The 22998-nt window shown below is 39.4% G+C and overlaps 1 protein-coding gene across 1 annotated transcript in view; it reads left to right on the top strand.

The window, feature by feature from the left end:
* The window catches only part of atp13a3 (ATPase 13A3), a 24558-nt gene extending 7867 nt beyond the window's left edge, over window positions 1–16691 (top strand). Inside the window, exons 3-32 of the mRNA XM_005730385.1 lie at window positions 914–1156; window positions 1349–1419; window positions 1665–1748; window positions 1948–2017; window positions 2466–2600; window positions 3351–3423; window positions 4256–4387; window positions 4513–4695; window positions 6262–6419; window positions 6749–6937; window positions 7081–7142; window positions 8377–8527; window positions 8981–9100; window positions 9311–9328; window positions 9553–9706; window positions 10008–10128; window positions 10312–10436; window positions 10882–11042; window positions 11487–11615; window positions 11704–11783; window positions 12011–12053; window positions 12145–12254; window positions 12459–12555; window positions 12642–12714; window positions 12807–12984; window positions 13769–13947; window positions 14070–14158; window positions 14395–14475; window positions 15213–15305; window positions 16334–16691. Coding sequence (XP_005730442.1) covers window positions 914–1156; window positions 1349–1419; window positions 1665–1748; window positions 1948–2017; window positions 2466–2600; window positions 3351–3423; window positions 4256–4387; window positions 4513–4695; window positions 6262–6419; window positions 6749–6937; window positions 7081–7142; window positions 8377–8527; window positions 8981–9100; window positions 9311–9328; window positions 9553–9706; window positions 10008–10128; window positions 10312–10436; window positions 10882–11042; window positions 11487–11615; window positions 11704–11783; window positions 12011–12053; window positions 12145–12254; window positions 12459–12555; window positions 12642–12714; window positions 12807–12984; window positions 13769–13947; window positions 14070–14158; window positions 14395–14475; window positions 15213–15305; window positions 16334–16531 — 3600 coding nt within the window. The 3' untranslated portion in view covers window positions 16532–16691. The remainder of the gene's footprint in view (window positions 1–913; window positions 1157–1348; window positions 1420–1664; window positions 1749–1947; window positions 2018–2465; window positions 2601–3350; window positions 3424–4255; window positions 4388–4512; window positions 4696–6261; window positions 6420–6748; window positions 6938–7080; window positions 7143–8376; window positions 8528–8980; window positions 9101–9310; window positions 9329–9552; window positions 9707–10007; window positions 10129–10311; window positions 10437–10881; window positions 11043–11486; window positions 11616–11703; window positions 11784–12010; window positions 12054–12144; window positions 12255–12458; window positions 12556–12641; window positions 12715–12806; window positions 12985–13768; window positions 13948–14069; window positions 14159–14394; window positions 14476–15212; window positions 15306–16333) is intronic.
* Window positions 16692–22998: the final 6307 nt, after the last annotated feature.

Genomic DNA, 22998 nt, shown 5'->3' with positions numbered 1-22998 from the left:
GCTCTGTGTTTTATCTATGAGTCTGAAACCTGATAAGCTTGTAGAAGATATCAAGATGTAAAAAAAAGTCTCTTGGAGCAATATCCCAAATCCAACAGAAAGTCAACCATTTTAAGATGAATGTGTAATTTTCACGACACTTTCCCCTCTTTTCAGGCTTTGTTGTTATGTGATCACTTTCCTTGAATAGCGCAAAATGGCTCCACAGCGCCCCCTACAAAATTTCAAATCATTTAACGAACTCCTCCAAAGATTTTCATCAGATTGACGTGATCTGCAGTGCGTGGAATCTGAAGACCTTTGTGATGTTAAATTGCGAAGCTTTTTACGTTGAGGGAAACGGGGTGGTCATTACGGCACGTGAAGTTTCAAACACTCGCCAAAAAGCAGTAATCTGCTGTCACTCAAAAACACAATGTCCAATCTCACACAAAGGTCGCAGGCATGATGAGACTCGAGCTCAGAAATAGTTGTTGTTATGCCATTTGTCAGTAATGTTTAGAGTGCCACCTAGTGGGACGACTATAATCATGATCGAATGAGATGAAATGTTAGCTGGTGGTTAAATGTATGAATTCCATCAATTTGACATCAGATCGGACGTGCTGGTTGTAGGTGTTGGGCGTGGCTCGACGTGCCGGGGTGCAAGGGCCCTCATAACGCTGCTTGCAGCTTTAATTATTATTATTATTATTATTTTAATAAAAAATTTCACATCTGTATTTTTCCGTTATATTAATGGAAATATAGTTATGAGCTCTCACCCCACTTCCCAGTGACTAAAAATGGAGACAGACATATAGAATAATGTTGTTCCTCCTCATAAACGTTGCACTTAATAGGGGGGAAATTTGTTGTTACTTAATGAAGCTTCTCAGAAATTCACTAGATTAACTTTGTTTGGGTGGTTTAGGATGAGTTCCGGCGCTGGTTCCTGGCCAGGGTGCGAGTGATGCTTGCCCCAGGGAGAAACCCCTTCCACAGCCTGGAGACCCAGACCACCTCCCCCTCCTCCCCTTCCTCTCCTTCCTCCCTCTCCTACCCCTTCTCCTCCTCTGCTTCCCCACCTCAGGCCAACGGACACACCATTCATCCCTCCGATGGCAGCCCTGCTCAGGAGCTAATCAGGAAATTTGCAGACTACCAGCCCACGCAGGTAGGCACAACACTTGTCTCAACGTAAATCTGTAGTATAAACTGGAAATGCATTAAGCACATAAATGAATGTGACTGTCGTTTTTCAAAGTTCATAGAAGGGTTGTTTTATGGACAACAATACAAATATGATTACTTTTGCCAAATAATTCTGTCTCTTATTTTGTTCCCTTTGCTCTTTTTTTCCCCTCAGATTCGCTACTTTACCTTTCATAGCACAAAGTATTATTGGAACGACGAGAAGCAGAACTTTGAGGTTTTAACGTAAGCATTCTTTTATAACTATATAACTTTTAATTTTCACTGCAGAATCCTCTTAAGTAAACTCTTCAAAGGTTGCACACAGCAGTAATGACAAGTAAATATATGTCTCTTGCTCTGTATGTTGACTAACAAAAAAAACTTGAGGGGGACAAGATTTTCATTTTATAGCAACTTGCATGCTTGTTTTGCTTTTGCTTTTGCGGTTATGTGGAATTAAAGTATCTCCTCCAATGTTCCTATTACAGTGGCCTGGAGGATCTGCAGGTCAGCTGCTCCACCCTCCACTCGGAGCACAGCACAGGCCTGACTATGAACCAGCAGGAGTACAGGTAACATTCAATCAAAAGACAAAGTCACTCAAGTTTGTACGGCACTGTAGGTGCAAGGAGTTGTTGTTGTTCAGTTGTTGGGGTTAAAAACTATAAGCCCTGATATTGTAACTGGAGTTAATGAACAGTGGAGGAGGAATATCCACAGTCTTTGGTATTTACACACAAACTAAATACAATTTTTCTTCCTGTCTTTTAGGAGACTGTTCTTCGGAGTGAATGAAATTGCAGTGAAAGTGCCTTCTGTTTTCAAGCTGCTTATCAAAGAGGTAAAAGCAAAGTTTGAGTTTCTGTATGCAGCATGAATTTGTGTGAGACATCTTTTCATCTTGTGGGTTTATTGACACCTTGCATCAAATATTAGTGAATTAGTTTATTGTGTGGCACACGTATAATAATTTGAGAACAGAAATCCTTTTCTTCTGTCAGAACAGAGTCGTGCTTATGTACTGCTGTCTTGCTACTTTTTCATGTTAATGCGATTAGCTGAAGTAGGTTGTTAATCATTTCAGCGTATGATGAATGAAACTGTGTTTAAAATTTTTCTTTTCTTTTTTTTTATATTTAAGGAAATTGTACTGGTTGAACATTTTCAAATATTTCTGTTTTCTTGTGATTTCTGGATCTTTCTCCGTTTTTCTCTCTTTGTTTTGTTTTGTTTTATTTTATTTGACCTCTTTGCTTGCCATACCGATTCCTCTCTAAATCCTTCTGCAGGTCCTCAACCCTTTCTACATCTTCCAACTCTTCAGTGTGATCCTGTGGAGTGCCGATGAGTATTACTACTATGCTGCGGCCATTGTTTTAATGTCGGTCATATCCATAGCTACCTCTTTGTACACCATCAAAAAGGTGAGCTCTACAACATCATGAGATTGAATTGAACTCGTATTTCTGTCAGGAGCAATTTTAAGTCAGTGGATTGAAAATTAGTTCACTTTCTTTTTCTGTAATACTTAGATTTTGTTTAATGAAGCTAAATTTTAGCACAGAGCTCTATTAACACAGAATTAATCAGCAAATGTGTGAAGGAAGAAACAGGTTGATTCTTTTTTTCTAATATAAACACTTGTTTTGAAAATCTTCGGCATCCTTGGAATAACTTAAACTATTCAAGTATTTATGTCATATCAGCCACTGATAACGTATCCTTAGATTTACTTATTGTATCATTATTTCAAAACACAATGATGACTGCTTACTTAGCTTTTGCTTTTTTCCCACCTCATTAGCAATGGGGCCTAAGCCCGGTTTGTCCAGCTGTGTTTTTGCCTGATGGCGTTCCCACGATTGTTTTTGTTTTCAGTCTCAGATAAACGTCTTCAAAGGCTGACTCATTTATATGGAACATTACATTAAGTACCACAGAATCAGACGACTGCCTGTTGAAGACCTTTTTCCCCTTCTTATTTCCTTCTACCATTATGATTTATACCAGTGACTAAACTGAGTATCTAATCTAGCGTTTTCAGGCCAACGCATGCACGTGGTTTACTGGCTCATGGTTGACTAACTCAAATGAAAACATCCTTGCAATTCACAGATGTTCATGGGAATTAAAAAGGTTTTTTAATCATTGTTATTTTTCTTCTCTTTCTCCAGCAATACGTCATGCTTCATGACATGGTGGCAGCTCACAGTATTGTTCGTGTGTCCGTATGCCGAGCCAATAATGGTTTGTAAAACTTTTTCTTTGATTTTATCTTTTGTTTGAGATGCAAAAATGATTTTCATAGGAAAAATACATCAGGTATTCTATATTCAGCTAGTTTCAAAAAGGGATTTCCAATCCAAATCTGACAACGGGGATTTTTCTGCATTTATGCCGAGCCCAACCCTGCACTGGCTGCCCTCTAAATGTCCTCTGCTGTGAAACACTGCAACGTTAGAGTCTATATGACAATAAGGATGGACAGTTTGGTCTGTTATTCTGCACAAAAGGTTCTGTTTGTGTTTGCAGAAGTGATGACAATACCATCACCATCTCAAAATGCATGTCATTAGTTGTCCAAAGGAGGGTGGTTGAACTTGGGTTTAGAGTTGTCAGACATAGCTGTGGGGGCACATACGCTGTAAGGTACTGCTTATGATGCCTCAGCTTTTTCCACTGCTGCGTAGAGAGGCATTATTAATGAGAGAAGTGCTGAACAAGACTATGAGGCTCTTAAACACAAAATATCTCTGTGGCGGGGCTGCTGCCAGTGCTGCTGCAGGGGAGGTGGACACACCTGCACGGCATCTGCAACTCTGTGCTGACTGACTGTTGTTGTTGTTGTTGTTGTTGTTGTTGTTGTGTGTGTCTGTAAAGGACGACAACAATATGTTGAAAAGAATGAGCGAGTGGTCGGGTCTGCCTTGGGTTTATTACAATCTCCTCATCCCTGTTGCCTTTCATGTCCACTGTCTACACTTGGAATACATTTCTCACCTCTCCTGTTTTAGGTATGATGTCTGTATCTGATTGCACACATTCACTCACTTTGTTTCTACCACATATTTCCTGGCAGATATCGAGGAAATTTTGTCTACTGATCTGGTGCCCGGTGACGTGATAGTCATCCCCAGCAATGGGACCATCATGCCATGTGACGCCGTGTTGGTCAGTGGCACCTGTATCGTCAATGAAAGCATGCTTACAGGTTGGTAGAGAAGCACATGTAAAGACTTGTTTCTTCAAATTTTATGTCTTTGCAAGTTCCAAACAGTCTGGTTTTCCTCTTATGTATTTCTGGACGCAGTGCTAATGTCTTTTAATCCTCATTAGGTGAGAGCGTTCCAGTGACAAAGACCAACCTCCCAAACCCAGTGCCAGGGGACAGGGGGGAGGAGGCTGGTAGTGCCTACAACACAGAGGAGCATAAGAGACACACACTCTTCTGTGGCACCAATGTTATCCAGACCCGCTTCTACACAGGCGAACTGGTCAAGGCTGTAGTGGTGCGCACAGGTTAGTTTGGGGGTCTGGATTCAAGTGCTTTAATGATTAATGTGATTGTAATAATCCAGATCTTTTAAAATGAAATGGGGTACTGTTACAGTATAACAGTGAGATTTGGCCTATATGGAGCGATCGTGGCTCAAGAGTTGGCAGTTCGTCTTGTAATCGGAAGGTTGCTGGTTCGAGCTCCGACAGTCTCGGTCGTTGTGTCCTTGGGCAAGACTCTTCACCCGTTGCCTACTGGTGGAGCCTCGCCTCTGTCAGTGCGCCCCAGGGCAGCTGTGGCTACAATGTAGCTGCCATCACCAGTGTGTGTGTGTGTGTGTGTGTGAGTGTGTGAGTGTGAGAATGGGTGGATGACTGAATGTGTAAAGCGCTTTGGGGTCCAAGGGACTAAGTAAAGCACTATACAAATACAGGACATTTACCATATGTTTAAGTTAGTGACATAGTCTCTAATGAAATCCTTTACTTTACTGCAAAGTGGGAGCTTGATAAAGTTGGCTGGAATAAAATGGTTTGTCAATTTAGAACAACAAGCTTGCTGTTTGATCTATAAAAGTCCGTTTGGTCAGAACATTTTGCCTCAGTTCAAATGACAGAATGAAAGAAAGTAAGGACCTGTCTCAATATGCGTACTTGCGTTCTCGTGTACTCGTGATACGTCATCAGTCTGAGAGCAAGTACTGTTCCAATTCAAAGTACGCATCAAGCCGAGAAAGCGAAAAATTCCCGGATGTGTTCTCGCTCCGCCCGTTTTGTCGCGCATGCATCGGTGGTGACTTGTGTGGACTTGGTACAGCTAAATAACCCAGAATGCATTTCGTCCAAAACGCAGCAATGGTGGACGAGCGCGGCTAAAAACTTTTAAATATTACTCTTTCTGGGTCACAAAATAAACTTTTAAGTTATTTTCAAATAGCTGTGTAAACTTCAAATATCTGCTCGATTTATCAAGATATTATATATTTCCAAACGTGCTCTGACGTTTTCGGAGATGTCTGTGACCCGCCAGCTCCATAGCAGACCGCGAGGTCGAGGATCACGGACTCCCGGCACATCGTTTTCAACCCCCCCGCGGTCTTTTCGCTACTCAGGTTAAACAAACCCCAGCAGCTGTCTATTGTATTGAGTGTCCACTAAAATAAAAATAAAAACATTCTAACATCTCACCTGCTTGTTTTTATTAAGGCACACATGTACACTATTTTTATTAATAGAGATTTCGCTACTGAGGTTAAACATGATATATAAGTCACTTCGTTCACTTCTAAATGTTAATGTTTGGTTTATTTCAGTGTTTTATTTGTTCCTGAGTAAACCGGTTTGGCTGTGATTAAAGTTAAGCTTCATAACATATTACTCACAGCTAAATTAAGAGGGGACGGCAGTAAAAACTCCGGACCTGTGACATCATCAAGTACGCTGGTGTTCCAGTTGTACAAATCGCGAGTCCGTGCTCGCATTCTCGGCAAGTCCGGACTCGCCGAGAACGCGAGCACGGACTCGCGTACTTGAGAATTGAGAAAGGGCCTAAGACTTAAAAATGACCAAAAATTCATTTTCTTCACTCAGGTTTCAGCACAGCTAAAGGCCAGCTGGTGCGCTCCATCCTTTATCCCAAACCCACCGACTTCAAGCTGTACCGCGATGCCTACCTCTTCCTGTTGTGTCTGGTGGCTGTGGCTGGAATCGGCTTTGTTTACTCCATTGTACTCAGTATCATGAACGAGGTAATGCAGAAAGTTAAAGGAGAATGATCGGTCTGCTCTTTCAGTTTTTCTTTTTCTCCAAAAAATCTTGTAAGATGATTACGTTTTCAGATGGTTTCCCTTTTTAATGCAATACAATTTAATCGGGTTGGTTGAAATGCCTGAGGCAGCTGTTCTAAGAGTGAGTCATCCTCTGTGGCCAGTAGAAACAAATATTTTGTTCTCCAGAAAACTGACAGTCTTCTCATACATTTGTGTATCTCTTAGCACTGAAGAACATGGGCTCTTTGTGAGTTGTCGAGAATCAGGGTTGTCAAACATGCAAACATCTGCAGTTTTTTGTTTGTTAGGTGCCAGCTAAGACCATCATCATTGAGTCCCTGGACATTGTCACCATAACAGTACCACCGGCGCTGCCAGCCGCTATGACAGCCGGCATTGTGTATGCACAGCGACGCCTAAAACGTATCGGCATTTTCTGCATCAGCCCACAGAGAATTAATATCTGCGGCCAGATCAATCTGGTGTGCTTTGACAAAGTGAGTCTCTAATTTATTCAGATTATCAGTTGTAAAAGACGGTGCTTAAGTCACTCTGTAGAATTTTAGTGCCATGTCATATGTGGTAGCAAAGATCACCCCGTGTTGATTCAGTTGAATTTCATTATCTTTTATCTTTAAAGACTGGAACTCTGACAGAAGATGGGTTAGACCTGTGGGGAGTCCAGAGGGTTGAGAATGGCAGGTAAGATGCTCTGTGCCCTAAATTAGTAAACGTGAGCCTATTTTACTGCATGTTGTAGCCTAAAGAAACTAAAAATCTGAAGGTGTCATTTATTTCAGCCACTGATAAACTGTTAAAAAGAGCTTAGAATATACTGGAGTGTATCTGTGTAACATTTCATATCCCTCTAAATCAGGGATGTCAGACTCATTTTACATTGTGGGCCACATGCTGCCCACTTTGATCTTAAATGGGTCAGAACAGTAAAACTCTGATAAATGTGTAAAATTCAGTAACTACAAAATATAAAGTTTTCATTTCAGTTTTCAAAGATTTCCAGTGGGCTGGAGTGGAGTCTTTGCTGGGCTGATTCTGGCTCCCAGACCTTATGTTTGACACAGTTGCTGTAAATGCACAAATTACACTGAGGATCTGGGGTGTTAACATTAAATTACATAGACATTTACTAGTCTTTTAATCAACTCGGATGTGTTGTTCCTGTCATGGTTGTTTCAAACAGCTCAGAAGAAATTTGGATACGAGCAGAAACCAAGAAATCTGCTTGTCTCTGAGATTCCCAGTGATGCCTAAAACTGATCATGCATTGTAATAAGCAGTGGCTGGATGATATGTCTTTTTTCTAGTACTAAGGTTATCGTTAGAATACTGAATTGTAATAGCTCTGAATTTTAAAGGCCTAATCATTTATTTACCAGATAGATTCAAAGTTTTTATCTTGCAAATGCTCATTTCTCAATCAATTTCTTGCACGATCTGATATCCTCGTGTTGGTGTTGTTCCCACATCATCATAATAAATGTTGTTCCAGGTTCAACATTGCAAGTGACCAATCACATTGTTGTGATGTCATACTGTTGCGACTTCGGAAAAAAAACAGCCGTGAAAAGAAAAGTACTTAACTTGCGAGAAACCACCTCTGTCCTCCGATCCAGCGATTTGAATTCTTTGCATTTCAGGATACTGTTCTTTAATGAACGGTAAGCATTATACATATTGTTCTTGCAACATTGGAATTTCATAATTGAACGAATCGCTTGGCTTGCAGAAGTGTTATGTCACAAGAAGGTGATTGGTCACTTGCAATGTTGAACCTGGAACAACATTTATTATGATGATGTGGGAACAACACCAACACGACGATATCAGATCATCCCAATTTCTTATGACTCCCACAATGTAGTTAAAGGAGTATAATTTAATCTCTCTTCACCGCCCACTTCTTCTGCTTCTCCAGCTTCCACCTGTCAGAAGAAAATGCCTACAAGGAAAATCTTGTCAAGTCCCAGTTTGTGGCTTGCATGGCCACATGCCACTCACTTACCAAAATAGAAGGCCAGCTGTCTGGGGACCCACTGGACCTCAAAATGTTTGAGGCCACAGGCTGGGTGAGTTCATCTGTATCTATCCACGAGCTAAATGTCTGTAAGGGCAGGCTAGAGTTATGAGACTCATGAATCCATTTTGTGATGCAGCGTCCCCTTTATTCTCCCTTCTGTCAGTATTTAGGCTGGGTACAATTTTGCTAAACTGGGCATTAACGCATTATTGCTTTATAACCTGCCACAAAAACATCTACATGATTCCAATCATGTTGATGGCTCGAGATTAGAAAGGTCCTCTTCTTTTGTACTAATCTAGTGTACGAGTTTTAGATCATATACAAAAGCTGCGCTGTTCTGATTTTTAGTATGTCTTTGGCATGTCTGGATAAGATTATTCAAAGTAAATGTTACCTCTGCCTAAAAGACATGTAAGCATTATTTCAATGTCTTAATGTTGCACATCTAAAAAGCTTCTTGGTATGAAATGTAAACATTTACTTATATTTACCTGCCCAGATCCTGGAAGAGGCTACCGAGGAGGAAACGTCTCTTCATAATCGTATCATGCCCACTGTCGTTCGACCGCCTAAGCAGCTGTTGCCCCCGGAGCCTGCTGTAACACCAGAGCAGGACATGGTATGTACAGCAACCCGGTTGTTAGCAGGACACCACAGGCCTTCAGAGTCTAGAAAAAGTATAAAATTATATGAATATATCTGTCCAGCATCTAAACGTGCATTTTTTGTGTGTGTGTCCATGTTATTATAACATTAAAAAGAACAGTGTATTTTTACTCTTAATGACTGGTTTATTTGTTGTTGTGTGTTTTTGTTTTTGTTTTTATAGGAACTCTATGAGCTCTCGGTAAGTAGTAGTTGTATTTCTTTTCATGCCTGTCAAAGTTAACTGTTCATTTCATTTCATTTTTAAAAAGAGTAATTTGGTAATGTGAGTATTTGTGTTTTATTCATTTCTATAGTGCCTTTTTGTATAACTGGTATACTTTTAACTCGATTTTAGCATTTCATCTTTCTCTTTCTAATAAACAAATCATTTTATTTTGTTTGTCTTTACGTGTGCATATGCAGGCAGCCTATGAGATTGGTATTGTGCGCCAGTTCCCTTTTTCTTCAGCGCTCCAGAGAATGAGTGTAGTAGCTCGTCTCCTCGGGGAGAAACGTATGGATGCCTACATGAAAGGTGCACCAGAGGTTGTGACTAGTCTCTGCAGAAGAGAGACGGGTGAGGTGTCCAAAATGTAGAGATGTGCATGTTGTCTTACAATTTGTTTTATTTTTTCTTTTATACATTTTTCTACAAATGTATCTTTGACCTGGTATATCAATGATTTTGTCCCATCTGGAAACTGTTTTCTGATGAGCAGAATCAACTTTTTGGGATTTTCTTCCTTGGATGATTAGTAGTTAGTGTTGGTGCTTGCACTATGAATCTATAAATCTTGGGTTTCTGTCTTCTTTTCTTGCTGTTTGTTACTGATGAATCACTGATTGGCTCTCTTGTTATTGTATTCATTTCTTTGCAGTGCCAGAAAACTTTGCAGCGGTTTTGGAAGGCTACACGAAGCAGGGTTTCCGAGTCATTGCTCTCGCTCATCGGCGGCTCGAATCAAAACTTACTTGGCACAAGGTCCAGAACATCAACAGGTAGTGTACTTTGCATTGATGTAATACATGCATTCTGTGATCTGAATAAGAAAATAAAGGGAAGTGGCTCTGTGTGGAACAAAAAAATATTTTAATGAGAGATAATTTACTGGGAAGAAATGTATGTTTAATATGGGGATTTTGTTAGACACAAACACATTCATATGTCTTTCGTTGAATTAGGGATCACATAGAAGCAAACATGGAGTTCCTGGGTCTCATCATCATGCAGAACAAGCTGAAGCCAGAAACTCCAGGGGTGCTGCAGGACCTTCATCAAGCCAACATTCGCACAGTCATGGTTACTGGTGAGAACATGCTGGTATTTTCCATCATTGCATAACAAATGAGAGGTCACAGGTATGCCAGCAATAGTTTACTCTGCGTGTATACTTTAACCAGCTGTTCCTGTCTAGACTCACTGTACTTGGCTGTGAATCTAATTCAACTTTGAGCCTTAAAAAGAATTGATTGTTTCACAATTGATCCATGGTTTGCACGTACTCTGGCTCACTTTTAACCTGTTTTTTGCAAGCTCATCCATCTCCCTTAGCCCCCAAACTCTACTGTGGTGTCACTTAGGGTGAGGTGACACTGAGCTTGTATTTCATAATTCATCATCTATCATCAGTCACAGCCAAGCAGACCTTTGGGTAACTTATTTATAACCCAAGGCTGAAGATGAAAACATGACAAGCAAATGACTGAATTGTGGGATGTTATAGCAAAATTAATATCGTAATCACTTTGCAGGTGACAACATGCTGACGGCCATCTCTGTGGCCCGCGACTGCGGAATGATCCCTCCCCAGGACACAGTCATAATTGCCGATGCCCTCCCTCCACACGATGGACAAGCCGCCAAGATCACCTGGAGATACGCTGACAAACCTCGCAGTGCGTCCCGACTTCAGGTGAATCGATGGGTCTAATTCTAACACTGGTACAACACACAGGCAGCTGAACATACTTCAGCTAAACATAGCTCGTAATGTCACATATAAATTGAGCAGTATCTTGTCTACTAAAGGAAATGTAAAGGTTTTCCGCAGATCAACTACAAAACAAAGGTGTGTGATCAGATCATCCAAAACCCATTACTTGTTATTTGATTAACATCGATTGCAAGTTATAGAAGTTATTTATTGATTAGATAAAATGCAGCAGATTTTAACATTCAATAGTGAATTTCTGTGTGGGTTCAGAACCTTTGTTAAATAATATAAAGATGTCTTTGTTGATTGTTAAAACAGTTCGAAGACTTGGTTTTTAGTAATTATTGAATGTTCCTGTTTTGTTTTTTTGGGTTTTTTTAAAATCTCGATGCATTTCTTAAAATTTCTCATACTTTGGAACAGGAAGTGAACATAAGCCTGGAGGATGTCTGTCACATAGATGATCCCAAAAGCCAAGAGCTCTACCACTTTGCTATGAACGGAAAATCATTTGCTATAATCGATGAACATTTCCCAGATATGCTTCAAAAGGTAAGAAACTGTTCAAACGAAAATGGAGCAGAAGTTGCATCAAATACGTCTTTGTTTCTGACTCCTGATTGTGTGCTCTGCTTTATAGCTCGTGTTGCGCGGCACAGTGTTTGCCAGAATGGCACCTGACCAGAAAACCCAGCTGATTGAGACGCTGCAGGGTGTCGAGTGAGTATTTAGTCAAATATGGGATGTAGCTTTGAACTTTCAACATTCAACATTCTGTTATTCAACATTCCCATCGTGTGCTGCTGGACAGTTTGTCATTAATGAGCAGCAGAATCAGCTTTTAAGTCAAAACTGAAAGTTTGTGGCATCGTAGCTTTGATCTTGCAATGACTTTAAAAAGCATTACACTGAGTAAAGATTTACTGTTTGTTCTCATGTGCTCGCAGCTACTTTGTTGGAATGTGTGGCGATGGCGCGAATGACTGTGGGGTATGTACACCTTCATCATTTGGACAACAGCTCTCTGTAATGGACACAATCTGACAGCAGTATGTATATAATGCTAACTTATCTCACCCAGGCTTTGAAGAGGGCTCATAGTGGGATCTCTCTGTCGGAGCTCGAAGCCTCAGTAGCATCTCCCTTCACCTCAAGGACCCCCAACATCTCCTGTGTCCCTAACCTCATCAGGTCTGTATTTTTATTTACATGCTGATCCATAAATGAATTAAACGGTATTAAGAATAAGTATCTTATAGGCTGAATTTGCAGTCTGGCAAATATACACAGTGTCACACTATTATTCAAATGTTTTGAGGAGTTGAATTTGTTGTTCCGGGAGCAATTTTTTACCCCAGTTATGTTGTTAAGACACAGTTTGCTTTGTTTTTGCAGGGAGGGCCGTGCTGCTCTTATCACCTCCTTCTGTGTGTTTAAGTTTATGGCCCTCTACAGCATCATCCAGTACATCAGTGTCACTCTCCTCTACTCTGTACGTAAAACTGCCTGCTTAGTTAGATGAGAAATCCAGTGAATTCAGATTTTTGTCATCTGTACCGTGTTGTTTTTGGTTTTTAGATTTTAAGTAACCTTGGCGATTTCCAGTTCCTCTTCATCGACATTGCTATCATCCTCCTCATTGTCTTTACCAGTAAGTACAACTAAAGTATCAAGGATAAGCGATATGTGTGTTTATTTGTTCTGAATGTAATAATCCTCACTATTCACTCTGCCCCTTATCAGTGAGTCTGAACCCAGCGTGGAAAGAGCTGGTGTCCCGTCGTCCTCCATCAGGTCTGATCTCAGGGCCTCTGCTGTTCTCTGTGCTGACCCAGATCCTCATCTGCTTGGGCTTCCAGATCTGGACATTCCTTTGGGTCAAACAGCAGCCCTGGTACAAAGTTTGGACGCCACTTACCGAGTGAGCACTGACTATTACTTCTAATGTGTAGCAGACAAATACCCAAATCAAATAATAACTTGGTTTCATTATAAGTTTTAAACGTTGTCATGTTATTGTGTTCCACATTTTGTCATGTTATATGTTACGTGATGGATTAAATTCTGCACACAATAGAATTTAATCCACCACAATGAAATTCTTGCAAATGTATTAAAAATCAAAACAAATATATAACATGTGCATAAGTATTCACAGCCTTTCCCGTGACACTCAGAATTGATCTTATTGTTTCCACTGATCATGTGAGATGATCTTCAACTTGATTGAAGGCCACTTGTGGCGAATTCAATTGATTGGGGATGATTTGGAAAGGCACACATGTCAATTAATAATATCCCATGTGTCAAAGCGCAAAGCAAGCCAGGATGTCCGAGGAATTGTCTGTAGACCTCTGAGATGGGATTGTATCAAGGCACAGATCTGGTGAAGGGTACAGGAACATTTCTCCAGCACTGAAACCCAGTGAGCACAGCGGCCTCCATCATCCATAAACTGAAGAACTTTGAACCACCAGGGCCTTAGTCAGGGAGGTGACCAGATTTGCACGAATTTCAAGTAACGTTTTTTACTTTGTAACTGTGGGATTTGTGTGTATAATTTTTGTGTTGAAAAATGAATTTAATCCATTTTGGAAAAGGCTACAAGATTCTGAACATGTGAAGCGCTGTGATTACTTTCTAGATGCAGTGTAAAAGGACCACAGAGTGAAAATGCTCTTAATGACTTCTCTGTCTTCCCGCAGTGTCTGCAACCTCACATCACACATTGAAATGGACTTTGAAAATGAGACGGAAGAGGACGAGCACAACATCCAAAACTATGAGAACACCAGCCTCTTCTACGTCTCTTCCTTCCAGTATCTCATTGTTGCTATTGTTTTCTCCAAAGGCAAACCTTTCAGGCAGCCGAGCTATAAGAATTGTAAGAAACTTTTCCCTAACGTGTGTGTGTACGTGTGTACGTGTGTGTATGTGTGTGTACATATATATATATATGCCCTAAAAAGTAAACTCTACAATTTTATTTGCGTGTTTTCTTCACAGGGCCTTTTGTGCTGTCTGCTGGGAGTTTATATGTTTTCCTGCTGTTCATCTTGTTCTACCGAGTAGACGTCATTAATGGGTTTATGGAGGTGGGAAGACATTAAATGCACACTTTATATTCTTTAGTGTAGGATACAGCTTTATTTATCACCTCAGGCTCCATCTTTTCTTGGTATTTATTCATGTAAATGGAGATTGTGATTTTGTTTTTGACTTACTGTAGTATTGCGCGTGCATAAAGCTTTAAGGCAGGGCTGTCTTGGTAAGACTAACTTTATAACTTTTTCTTGTCGCTTCATTGACGAGTGTTTCTCTGTCTGTGTAGATTGTTTGCATCCCGTTTGAATGGAGGCTAAAACTTTTCCTCATCATCTTAGTCAATGCTGCTGTGTCTGTTTTGGTGGAGGTAAGATCCACACGATCACACTTGGGTAACAGCTGATGTTTTCCCCATGTTCAGATTTTGTTTTCTCATGCAGTGTGCTCATCTTTATCTCGTTTAACTGGACAGCAAGATCAGTTTTGTGTTGTAAAGCAGAAATGGAAAGAAGCAAAGTGTGAGGTTTTTAATAGTTAACCGTTTAAAGAATGTGACTTTATTTTGTTACAATATGTGCATTTGTGGGTATTTTACTCCACATGTTTGTCTAATTAAGGATGCTTTTCAGAATTTATTTCTGTAAACCTTCACGACACTGGATTATTAATGCCTGCCTGCTGACTCGCTGGAGCAGTATCACTGTTTCTGCCCTCCTTTTAGATGGCTGCCCTTGCATTCACGTACTGCTTAGTATGCCCCCGTAGATGGAGCCTTTTCCTAAACTAACAGTGCAGTTTCCATTCATCTTTGAAGTGAATTGGAGGGACAAAAACACAGCAAGCAGATTCTGTTTCATCAAGAGCTTGCAGTATTTTTTTTTAGACGACAATAACCATGCACGGCCTTCTTACTAATAAGCTTAATTTTAACCTCACATGCAATGATTAACACTCAGTTTCATGGAAGGAAAGAAAACTGCTATACTTGGTACTTTAAAGCAGTGTGGCACTAAAAATCAGTTGCGCACCTCTATAACAGGAGCTTTGTGAAATCAAACCAGACTCTCTGTAATTCTTTCCCCTGCCCACTGCACCATCCCATAGACCATCATCCTTGACATCGTCTTACGGAAGCTTGTGTTCAGCCGAGACAAACAGGGCAACTTTGGCGTCACTCCTGCCGCCCCGGCACCACAGGTTGGAAATATCTGACACCTTTTTCTCTAGCCCTTTCTTTTTACTCTTGTGTGGTGTTCTCTCTCTCTGTTCCCACTTTTTTCTTCTAATGTAACTGCTAACCACGTGCATGTGCAAAACCTCAGTCTTCTGATCTGTACGCTCCTCCCTTTGTCCCTCTAACGGGCACTCTGGTCAGGGCTTAAAAACGTGGTAACTCAGTTTTATTCAGGCTGAGCCACATGACATCAAATGTTGACACTATTGCTGGATGTCATAGATTGTTGCTATTGAAGCAGCGCTGGCCTTCGGTGAAGTAATCCCATAATCTCATCATATCTAATGTGTGTAGTTTTAATGTTTTTCTGTACTGTAGGTCATTTAAATAAGTGATATGCTTCCATGCAATAGACATGCAGAATGCTGAGCAAAACATTCATCTACTCTTATTAATAATAACAACAATAATAATAATAATAATACATATTTCCCATTGCCTAGCAAGTATGACACACACACACCCCTCCCCCCCACCGCTCCACCCGCTGTGGTAGTCTGCAGGCCCTCTGCTTGCTGCCCTTCTTAGCATCACTCAACATTGTCACTGGATCTCATCAAGTGTAGTATGTTTGTATTTGAATAGTGAGACCGTAAATGTCTTTGTCAGTGTGTGGTTTCTAAGTTACCCTTTTGTCTATGTTTGTAATGTAAAGATCCTTTGTCTGTTTGTTCTTTGAATCCATGAGCTTGTTTTTAAGGAGAAGGCTCAGTCTTTAAGCTGTCTGTAGACCAGAATCATGCTGAATTTTGTTTTAATCTGCATGCACGCACAGTTGTTATAGTTTATCAGTGTCAAGAAATATGCATATTACAACTTTGACACTATATGAGCATATTTATATTTTGCATGTAGCAGTTTTGTTTGATTTGGTTTGATTTGATTTTCAAGTATTCATTAAAAAAAACACAAAACTCACAAACTTTGTCTGTCAGGGAACCTTTCTGCAGTTTTACTTATTTGATTATTTTTCATGTTGTGGTATTCACAGGGAGTCAATGATCTGTATGGACACAAGTGTCTGTCCTGCCAGTGTTGCCCCCGCAAGATGAGACCCAAAGCTCGCTACATGCACCTTGCCCAGGAGCTCAGTGTGGACCCTGACTGGCCTCCGAAGCCCACCACTACCACTGAAGCCAAGCCACGCCCAGAAAATGGCTCTGCCTATCAAATCATAATCAACTCCTAGCACCCCACACCCTGTACTAGCTTATTCAGGTGTGTTCAGTAAATTTCAATGGAACTGTCATGGGATAACTGCTTGCCTTCACTGTTCGTGCTCCAATGCTGTATAGTTTCAGATACTGTATTATTGCGCAAAAAAAATCTATGACACACATCTACCAAATGAATTTACATTGAACTTCGCTCAGTACTCTTGCTCTCTTTGGTTCACCCCCACACACGCTCTCAGGTCGCTTTTTATTTATCGTTAAAGGTGCAATATGTTGAACACCTTACTCTCGAAAAGGTCAGTGTTGTTTTGCAGGGTCATGCAGCAGCTCCTCTGGAAGTAGTGCTGCTTTTACTTTGCTTTTACTTTGCAAAGAAGGATAAGTGCAGCAAACAGCACAAGGCTAAAACTGACCATAGCAGGTTGGGCTCCACTGTTTTACTCCTTATAAAAGAAAAAGCAATCTCTGGGAAGAGCTCTTCCTTCCTTCATGTTAGACTGACGTAGGCTTTATTCAACAGTGACTCAGTGTCTCACCTTGAGATACAGTGCGGTATTACACTTCAGTACGGGCTGGCGCTACCTCGTTATCATCCTTACTTCAGTAGCTGTCATACAATCTTCTGATAATTTGTACATTTTTAAGCAGTTTTAAGCTACCAGTCTTGTATGTTTCACCTTTAAATGTCACAAATTGAAATCCTCCTTTATTACAGTGTCTTTACTGAAACTAAGCAGCATTCAACTCAGTCTAGAAGGAACATTGAAAAGCCATCAAAATGGTGCATTGGCCCCTTCAAATGAACGTTCAACACAGGTTCAGCATAACCTCGCTTTGTGTGTGTGCAAGGGGGTGGAAAAGAGAGGCCGGGGCCCACTACACTCCAGAGCTAGCCTCTCACATACGTGTTCTGTCAGAAATCTCAGTTAAGGTGTTTAATCCTAATTAAGTTATTCCTTTTATATGATAGTCATAAATAACAAGGTCTGCAGATTACAATATTGACCACAGTACTAGAGTTTTGAGTAAGAGTGGAATGGGATGTGTAGGTGTTTCAGAGAATGGAGAAGTACGGCGTTGGATAGGATGTGTTTCTCAACAGACATTTGCACATATCTTAGCTGATGTGAATATTGCAAGCTCTAATTGCTACTGTGTAGTGCTCTTTTGCAGCTAATGTAGATACATAGAATTTCAGTCAGCTGTGGGGAGGTTTGCAATTGTATACTGGCTGCATTTAGTGCTTTGTGCAGTTACACACCCATAAGGGGAAGTACCTTTATATTCCTGCTTTGAAGTAAAGACACACTCATATCTAATTGGCTATCGGAGATCATGTTAAACATCTGAAGAATACAGAATTATTTTTTAAATCTACCATCAGATAAATTTGTTCCATGATTTGTTGACCTGCTATAATTAGATGTGACCTGTTTCAAAATCAGTCTGTTCTCAGGAACTTCTCATTTCCATGGTTAGGAAGGTTAGGGAGAGTGTTTTTTACAAATTGATTGAAATTAAGTGTAATTTATGCCAAGTTTCAGTCAACTTTCAGTCAGGCCATTATGGCTTGGTAAATAATAGGGGGGAAACCATGATGCTGCAGAAGGATATGATTATGTTTAAAAAAACAAACAAAAAACAGTGAATATTTGATGTACTTCCATTATGGGTTTTTTTGTTTGTTTTGTCCAAACATGCTACCTCTAAAACAAATGACTGAATTCTCATCTATCTTAACAGTACTGGCATTAATGTTAATATATCATACTAATAGAATTTACATAGAATATTGCATCTTTATAATAATTGTCAGGATCATATGCTGTTAACGCTGACTGGGAACAGCAATGCCTCCGTTTGGCACCTCCCTATCCATCTATACCAGCGGTCCCCAACCTTTTTTGCACCACAGACCGGTATGTCCGACAATATTTTCACGGACCGGCCGTTAAGGTGTCGCGGATAAATACAACAAAATAAAACTAGAAGATTTATTCATAACACACGTGAAAAGACCCAGGAAAACAGAGTTAACGATAAAAACGATAATAAAATAACGCTGAAAACCGATAAAACCCCTGAAAACCATAAATTTCACACCTGAGCCTCAACTCTCGCGGCCCGGGTTGGGGACCGCTGATCTATACTGCTTTGGCCTTCTAGTGCTGAAAATCTAGCAAAGTCGCCTCTACTTACTGTGCTTCTCTCTACTCTTTCAAATTGTTTTCTAGTGAGTAATAAGCTTTATAGAATTATGGGCTGCTAGTGGAACTTTAAATCATAAATATTTTGTTTGCATCTACTGTATGAGCCATGTCCTGTCTGCAGAAAACATGGAAAAACATGCATGAAACCAGCTCTCTATGGCCACGCTCTGAAGATAGTTGATGGTTGCAATGCTAGAAATAGCACTTCAGTTACAAAGCTTAACTATAGAATTAAGAAAGATTAACATTACATTTATGTATTACAAAAAAGGAAAGAATCTACATCAGAAACGGCATGAATCTGTCTGATTATTGTGGACAGCTAACCACATGCATGATACCATATGAATCTAAGCATCTGCATATTCAAAGCCTTTTTAGATTGGCTCCAAAAAGGCAGAAGTACATGCTTACATTTTCAGTTTTAAAAGGAGATTTCTTCCTATGGAAGACTGATTACAATACTGTACTACATTATAGCAGCTGTGCAACTGATCCACTCGCTGTTTTAAAGCAATCATGAAATGACAAAACCTGTACAAGATGGATGTTTACGCAGCCAAATTTCTATATTACACGTAGCCTGATTGCAAAGAGTCAAGAGCTGTATTTATGCTCACTCCTCTTTATTTGGCATTTACAGTAATACTCCATGAAATGTCTTTCAGACTCACCCCACTAGATTTTGAAGGAGCTGTAAATGATTGAAGGCTCTCCCTAATAAAATCTAATGAGGAAAGTTCAGTCTTTTAAAATGGGTTTCAGTCATTATTGATCAAACAGATGGATGAGAAAGATGAGCATTCTCATATGAAAGAGTATGAAGATTTTTTTTACATTGTGCATTTATAGCCATGGACGTGGAGAAATGGGCAAACTTTTTTACAGGCAGATTAAAAACCAGTATAGGAAGACTGTAGTATCACTTTAAACCAACTTGCACAAATCAGGTTAACTGTATCAGTGTAAGTGTAAAGCACAGCAGGTTGCCTTTCATGAATTGTAGTGGTTCGGTTTCTTCAGAGTGCTCATTAGAGATTATGTGACGCCGTACAGAAAGAAAAACGATTAAAAAGAAACTTGATTCCTCCAGGGGAAAATGGAGCAAATGAATTCTCAGACATCCTAACAGCACTGTTACTGTCTGACTCTTCTTCAAGCATTTATCTGGTCCATTCATTATGATTTTTTTTTTCTATACAGTGGAAATTGTCATATTAGTAATAATAATGTAAGGTTGCTCCAGTGCTAAAAGCCATTTCAGCAGTGTCTATTCAGATGCATTCATGTGAAAGTTGGGCTCCATGTTGCATAAACCTTTCCTTGGATGCATTGTTCATTATTACTTTGTGCGTAAAGAAGGCTCTATAGATGGGATGCAGATGTGATGATTTGTATTCATGCGAATTCAAAGCATGGCTCACATTGGCATTTTTGTGCTCATTAGCAGAATGGTTAAAGTGTGTCGTCATGTTGACTGAAAGCGATTTGGCTTGTGTGCTCTGACACTGGTCACATCCGTCACACGACTTTCTCGCTTTTTTTATATTAATTATATTTTTTTTTCTAGGTGACCTGTGAGGTTAAGAATGAATGTAATGCAAAAAAAACCTACAAAATTGAATCCAATGCAATATTACAATTATTGATATTTCCAAAGACTTTTCATCACACTTTTTTCTTTCCAAAAAAAGACTGAGTGAAAGAGAGACGTTTCATCTGTCCTGTGTCAGTTTCAACAAAGCAAAAGACGGTTTTTAGTGGTGATAATGTTAATAATGTTAGAGGTTGGATCATATATGAGATGTACATTTCTAGTGTGTGCAGAAGAGTCGAAAGTTATAAAAACAATTATGGTTTTTGAATTATCAAAGGGCTGGTGTGTCTTTTTCTACTTTTTTTGGTACTGTGTTACAATCATTTGTCTATTTTTGGATTATGGATTAATCTGTACTTTCACTTTTGTTATGGAGTTGCATTATCTTTGTTTTGGGGGCATAAATCCTGGGCATTTATTTCATAGTTTGAATCGAGTTTTGCAAAGTATGATTAGGGCACTTGGATTAATATCATTTGGGCAAAAACGTGTTATAAACTTCATCCAAACCTTTAGAGTTTGGATGAAGTGAAATGTTCACCATCGTAATTTCAAAGATTTCTCTTTTAAAAAAAAAAAGAAGAAAAAAAGATCTGTTTCTGTTTTGTTTTTCACTTTTTCTTTGGTTTCTCTTGTGTGTAAACTATGAATTAAATTCTGTCACAAAAAGGGAATTCAGCTGCAGTAGGTTAGGCATCTCTGCTTAGCTCATTCAGTATATGAGCATCATCTGACAATCTTTGTCCTGATCGTCATGTGTATGTATTTTACTTTTTTTTTTGTCTGGAGTTTTTTTAAACACTTCCATGTAAAGTGTAAATGTAATTTAGCAGAATGTGCATTGTTGTTCAACATCAGAGGCCTGTTGTCATACATACATAGCTGCTTAGGAGCAAAATGTTTCAGTCTCAGCTGCATCATCACTGTGCACTTCAACACAAACAGTTCCACCTATAGATGTGCAAAGTGTGAGTACTGCTATTGCTTTTCCCTGCGCTCGGGTTTTGCCTTTTACTGTAACAACTGTATAGAAGCAGTGGATCTTATGCTGAAACCTCTATGCTCTTAAACAGGTACAGGACACCAACTGTTCAGTTAGCATTGGCCTCTTATTTAAACCATGTATTTAAAACACACCACCGAATGGCATTTAGATTAAATCTAAATTTAATCTGAATTAAATCTGAGTGAATGAACACTCGTGGATGTCGTTTCCTCAGGGAACTGGGTCTATTTGATCATGTATTTGTTACGAATTAAGAAATAAAAGTTGAAACCCAAACTGAATGGGGGGAAAAAACCCAGTTGATTTAATAACTTTATCACAGCCAATCTGGGTTTTGTTTTTGTTTTTTCTTTCAGGGCAATTTATTTGCTGTGCTTATTATTTGCAGGTCCCTTACCTCAGCAAGAGGGTATATGTATTTACTTTTTAGCAGAGATGTAAATTGTTTTTAAAGAATTTTGTACTTTATAATTTATTTCTTATTTATGTTAAGTTCTTTTTCCCTGAGGATTGTATTTCAAATTTATCTTGATTTCTTTCTTTTCAATAAATGTTTTTTAAAGCAACCTTGATGATAATAGTAATTTTCGTTAATAGGATAATGTGAGGGTTGAAATGCTACAGAAATTGAAGTGGAAGAAGATTTAACAAGAATCAACCTGAGCAGAAAATACATTAGCTTGCCTATTTACAGAATTGAACCCCCAAACTGGGATATGGGTTATTTGCATGTAAAATTAAAACATTTTAAAATATATTACTTTTGTTAGTGTTGTGTGAAAGTCTTGAGTCACCTCTCATAACCTATATTTTGTTTCCAAGGAGCCAGACTTTCTTTATAATGGGCTATGACTGATTAAAGCATAAAAAGACACTTAACTCAAAGGGTAAAGCAATGCTGTCTGCTTGTAACAGACAACTTGGTAAAGAACCAAATTAAAATGGTCGTTTTAGGCAAGGTGCAAGCAGCCCATCGCATTTTTCTACCCTCTTTTTAGTTGAATCTACGTAAAATGCCGGAGACGATAATTTGCGAGGCATGAAACCGTACTTTTGCATTAACAGGCAATTTCTCCGGAAAATTTGAAATATCTCAGCGTAAAGTGCAGTGTTTCTTTAAAAAACTGAGGAAAGAGTTTCAGGCCTGTTACTTCTTTTTTCCTCGACTTGTCCTATCTACATCACATAGACCGTATGCATTTTTTTTTAAAAATAGGGAAAAATCCAACAAAAACCTGAGATCCGTGTGAGCCACTGTTCATTGAAGCTTCATCTGAAATGGGCAAAGGCTGGTTATCAAGAAGCCATCCTTAAGGAAGGGAAATGGAGACGAAAGCCTGAGGTATTTGAAAAGTTACGCTTTCTGTGCATCTTGTGAATGTAATGACTAAAGAAGGAAGTCATCTAGGATGGTCAAACTTATACTATAGGTGCATGCTCTGGTAGCCTCCGAGGCACCTGTTGTTGTCAATTGACATTACATAAATAACATTGAATTATATTGAACTATAGAGACATTTAAAAATCGAGAAAACACAGTATAAAAAGAAGAAATGATGGCAGCTTTATTTCCTAAACATACAGTGGGGCAAAAAAGTATTTAGTCAGCCACCGATTGTGCAAGTTCCCCCACTTAAAATGATGACAGAGGTCAGTAATTTGCACCAG

This window comes from Pundamilia nyererei, unplaced genomic scaffold (genome assembly GCF_000239375.1).
Source record: "Pundamilia nyererei isolate P.nyererei 1_Seehausen unplaced genomic scaffold, PunNye1.0 scaffold00036, whole genome shotgun sequence".
NCBI classification, from domain to species: domain Eukaryota; kingdom Metazoa; phylum Chordata; class Actinopteri; order Cichliformes; family Cichlidae; genus Pundamilia; species Pundamilia nyererei.
The sequence above is the reverse complement of the archived record's forward strand: the minus strand, read 5'-3'. Positions and strand labels throughout refer to the sequence as shown.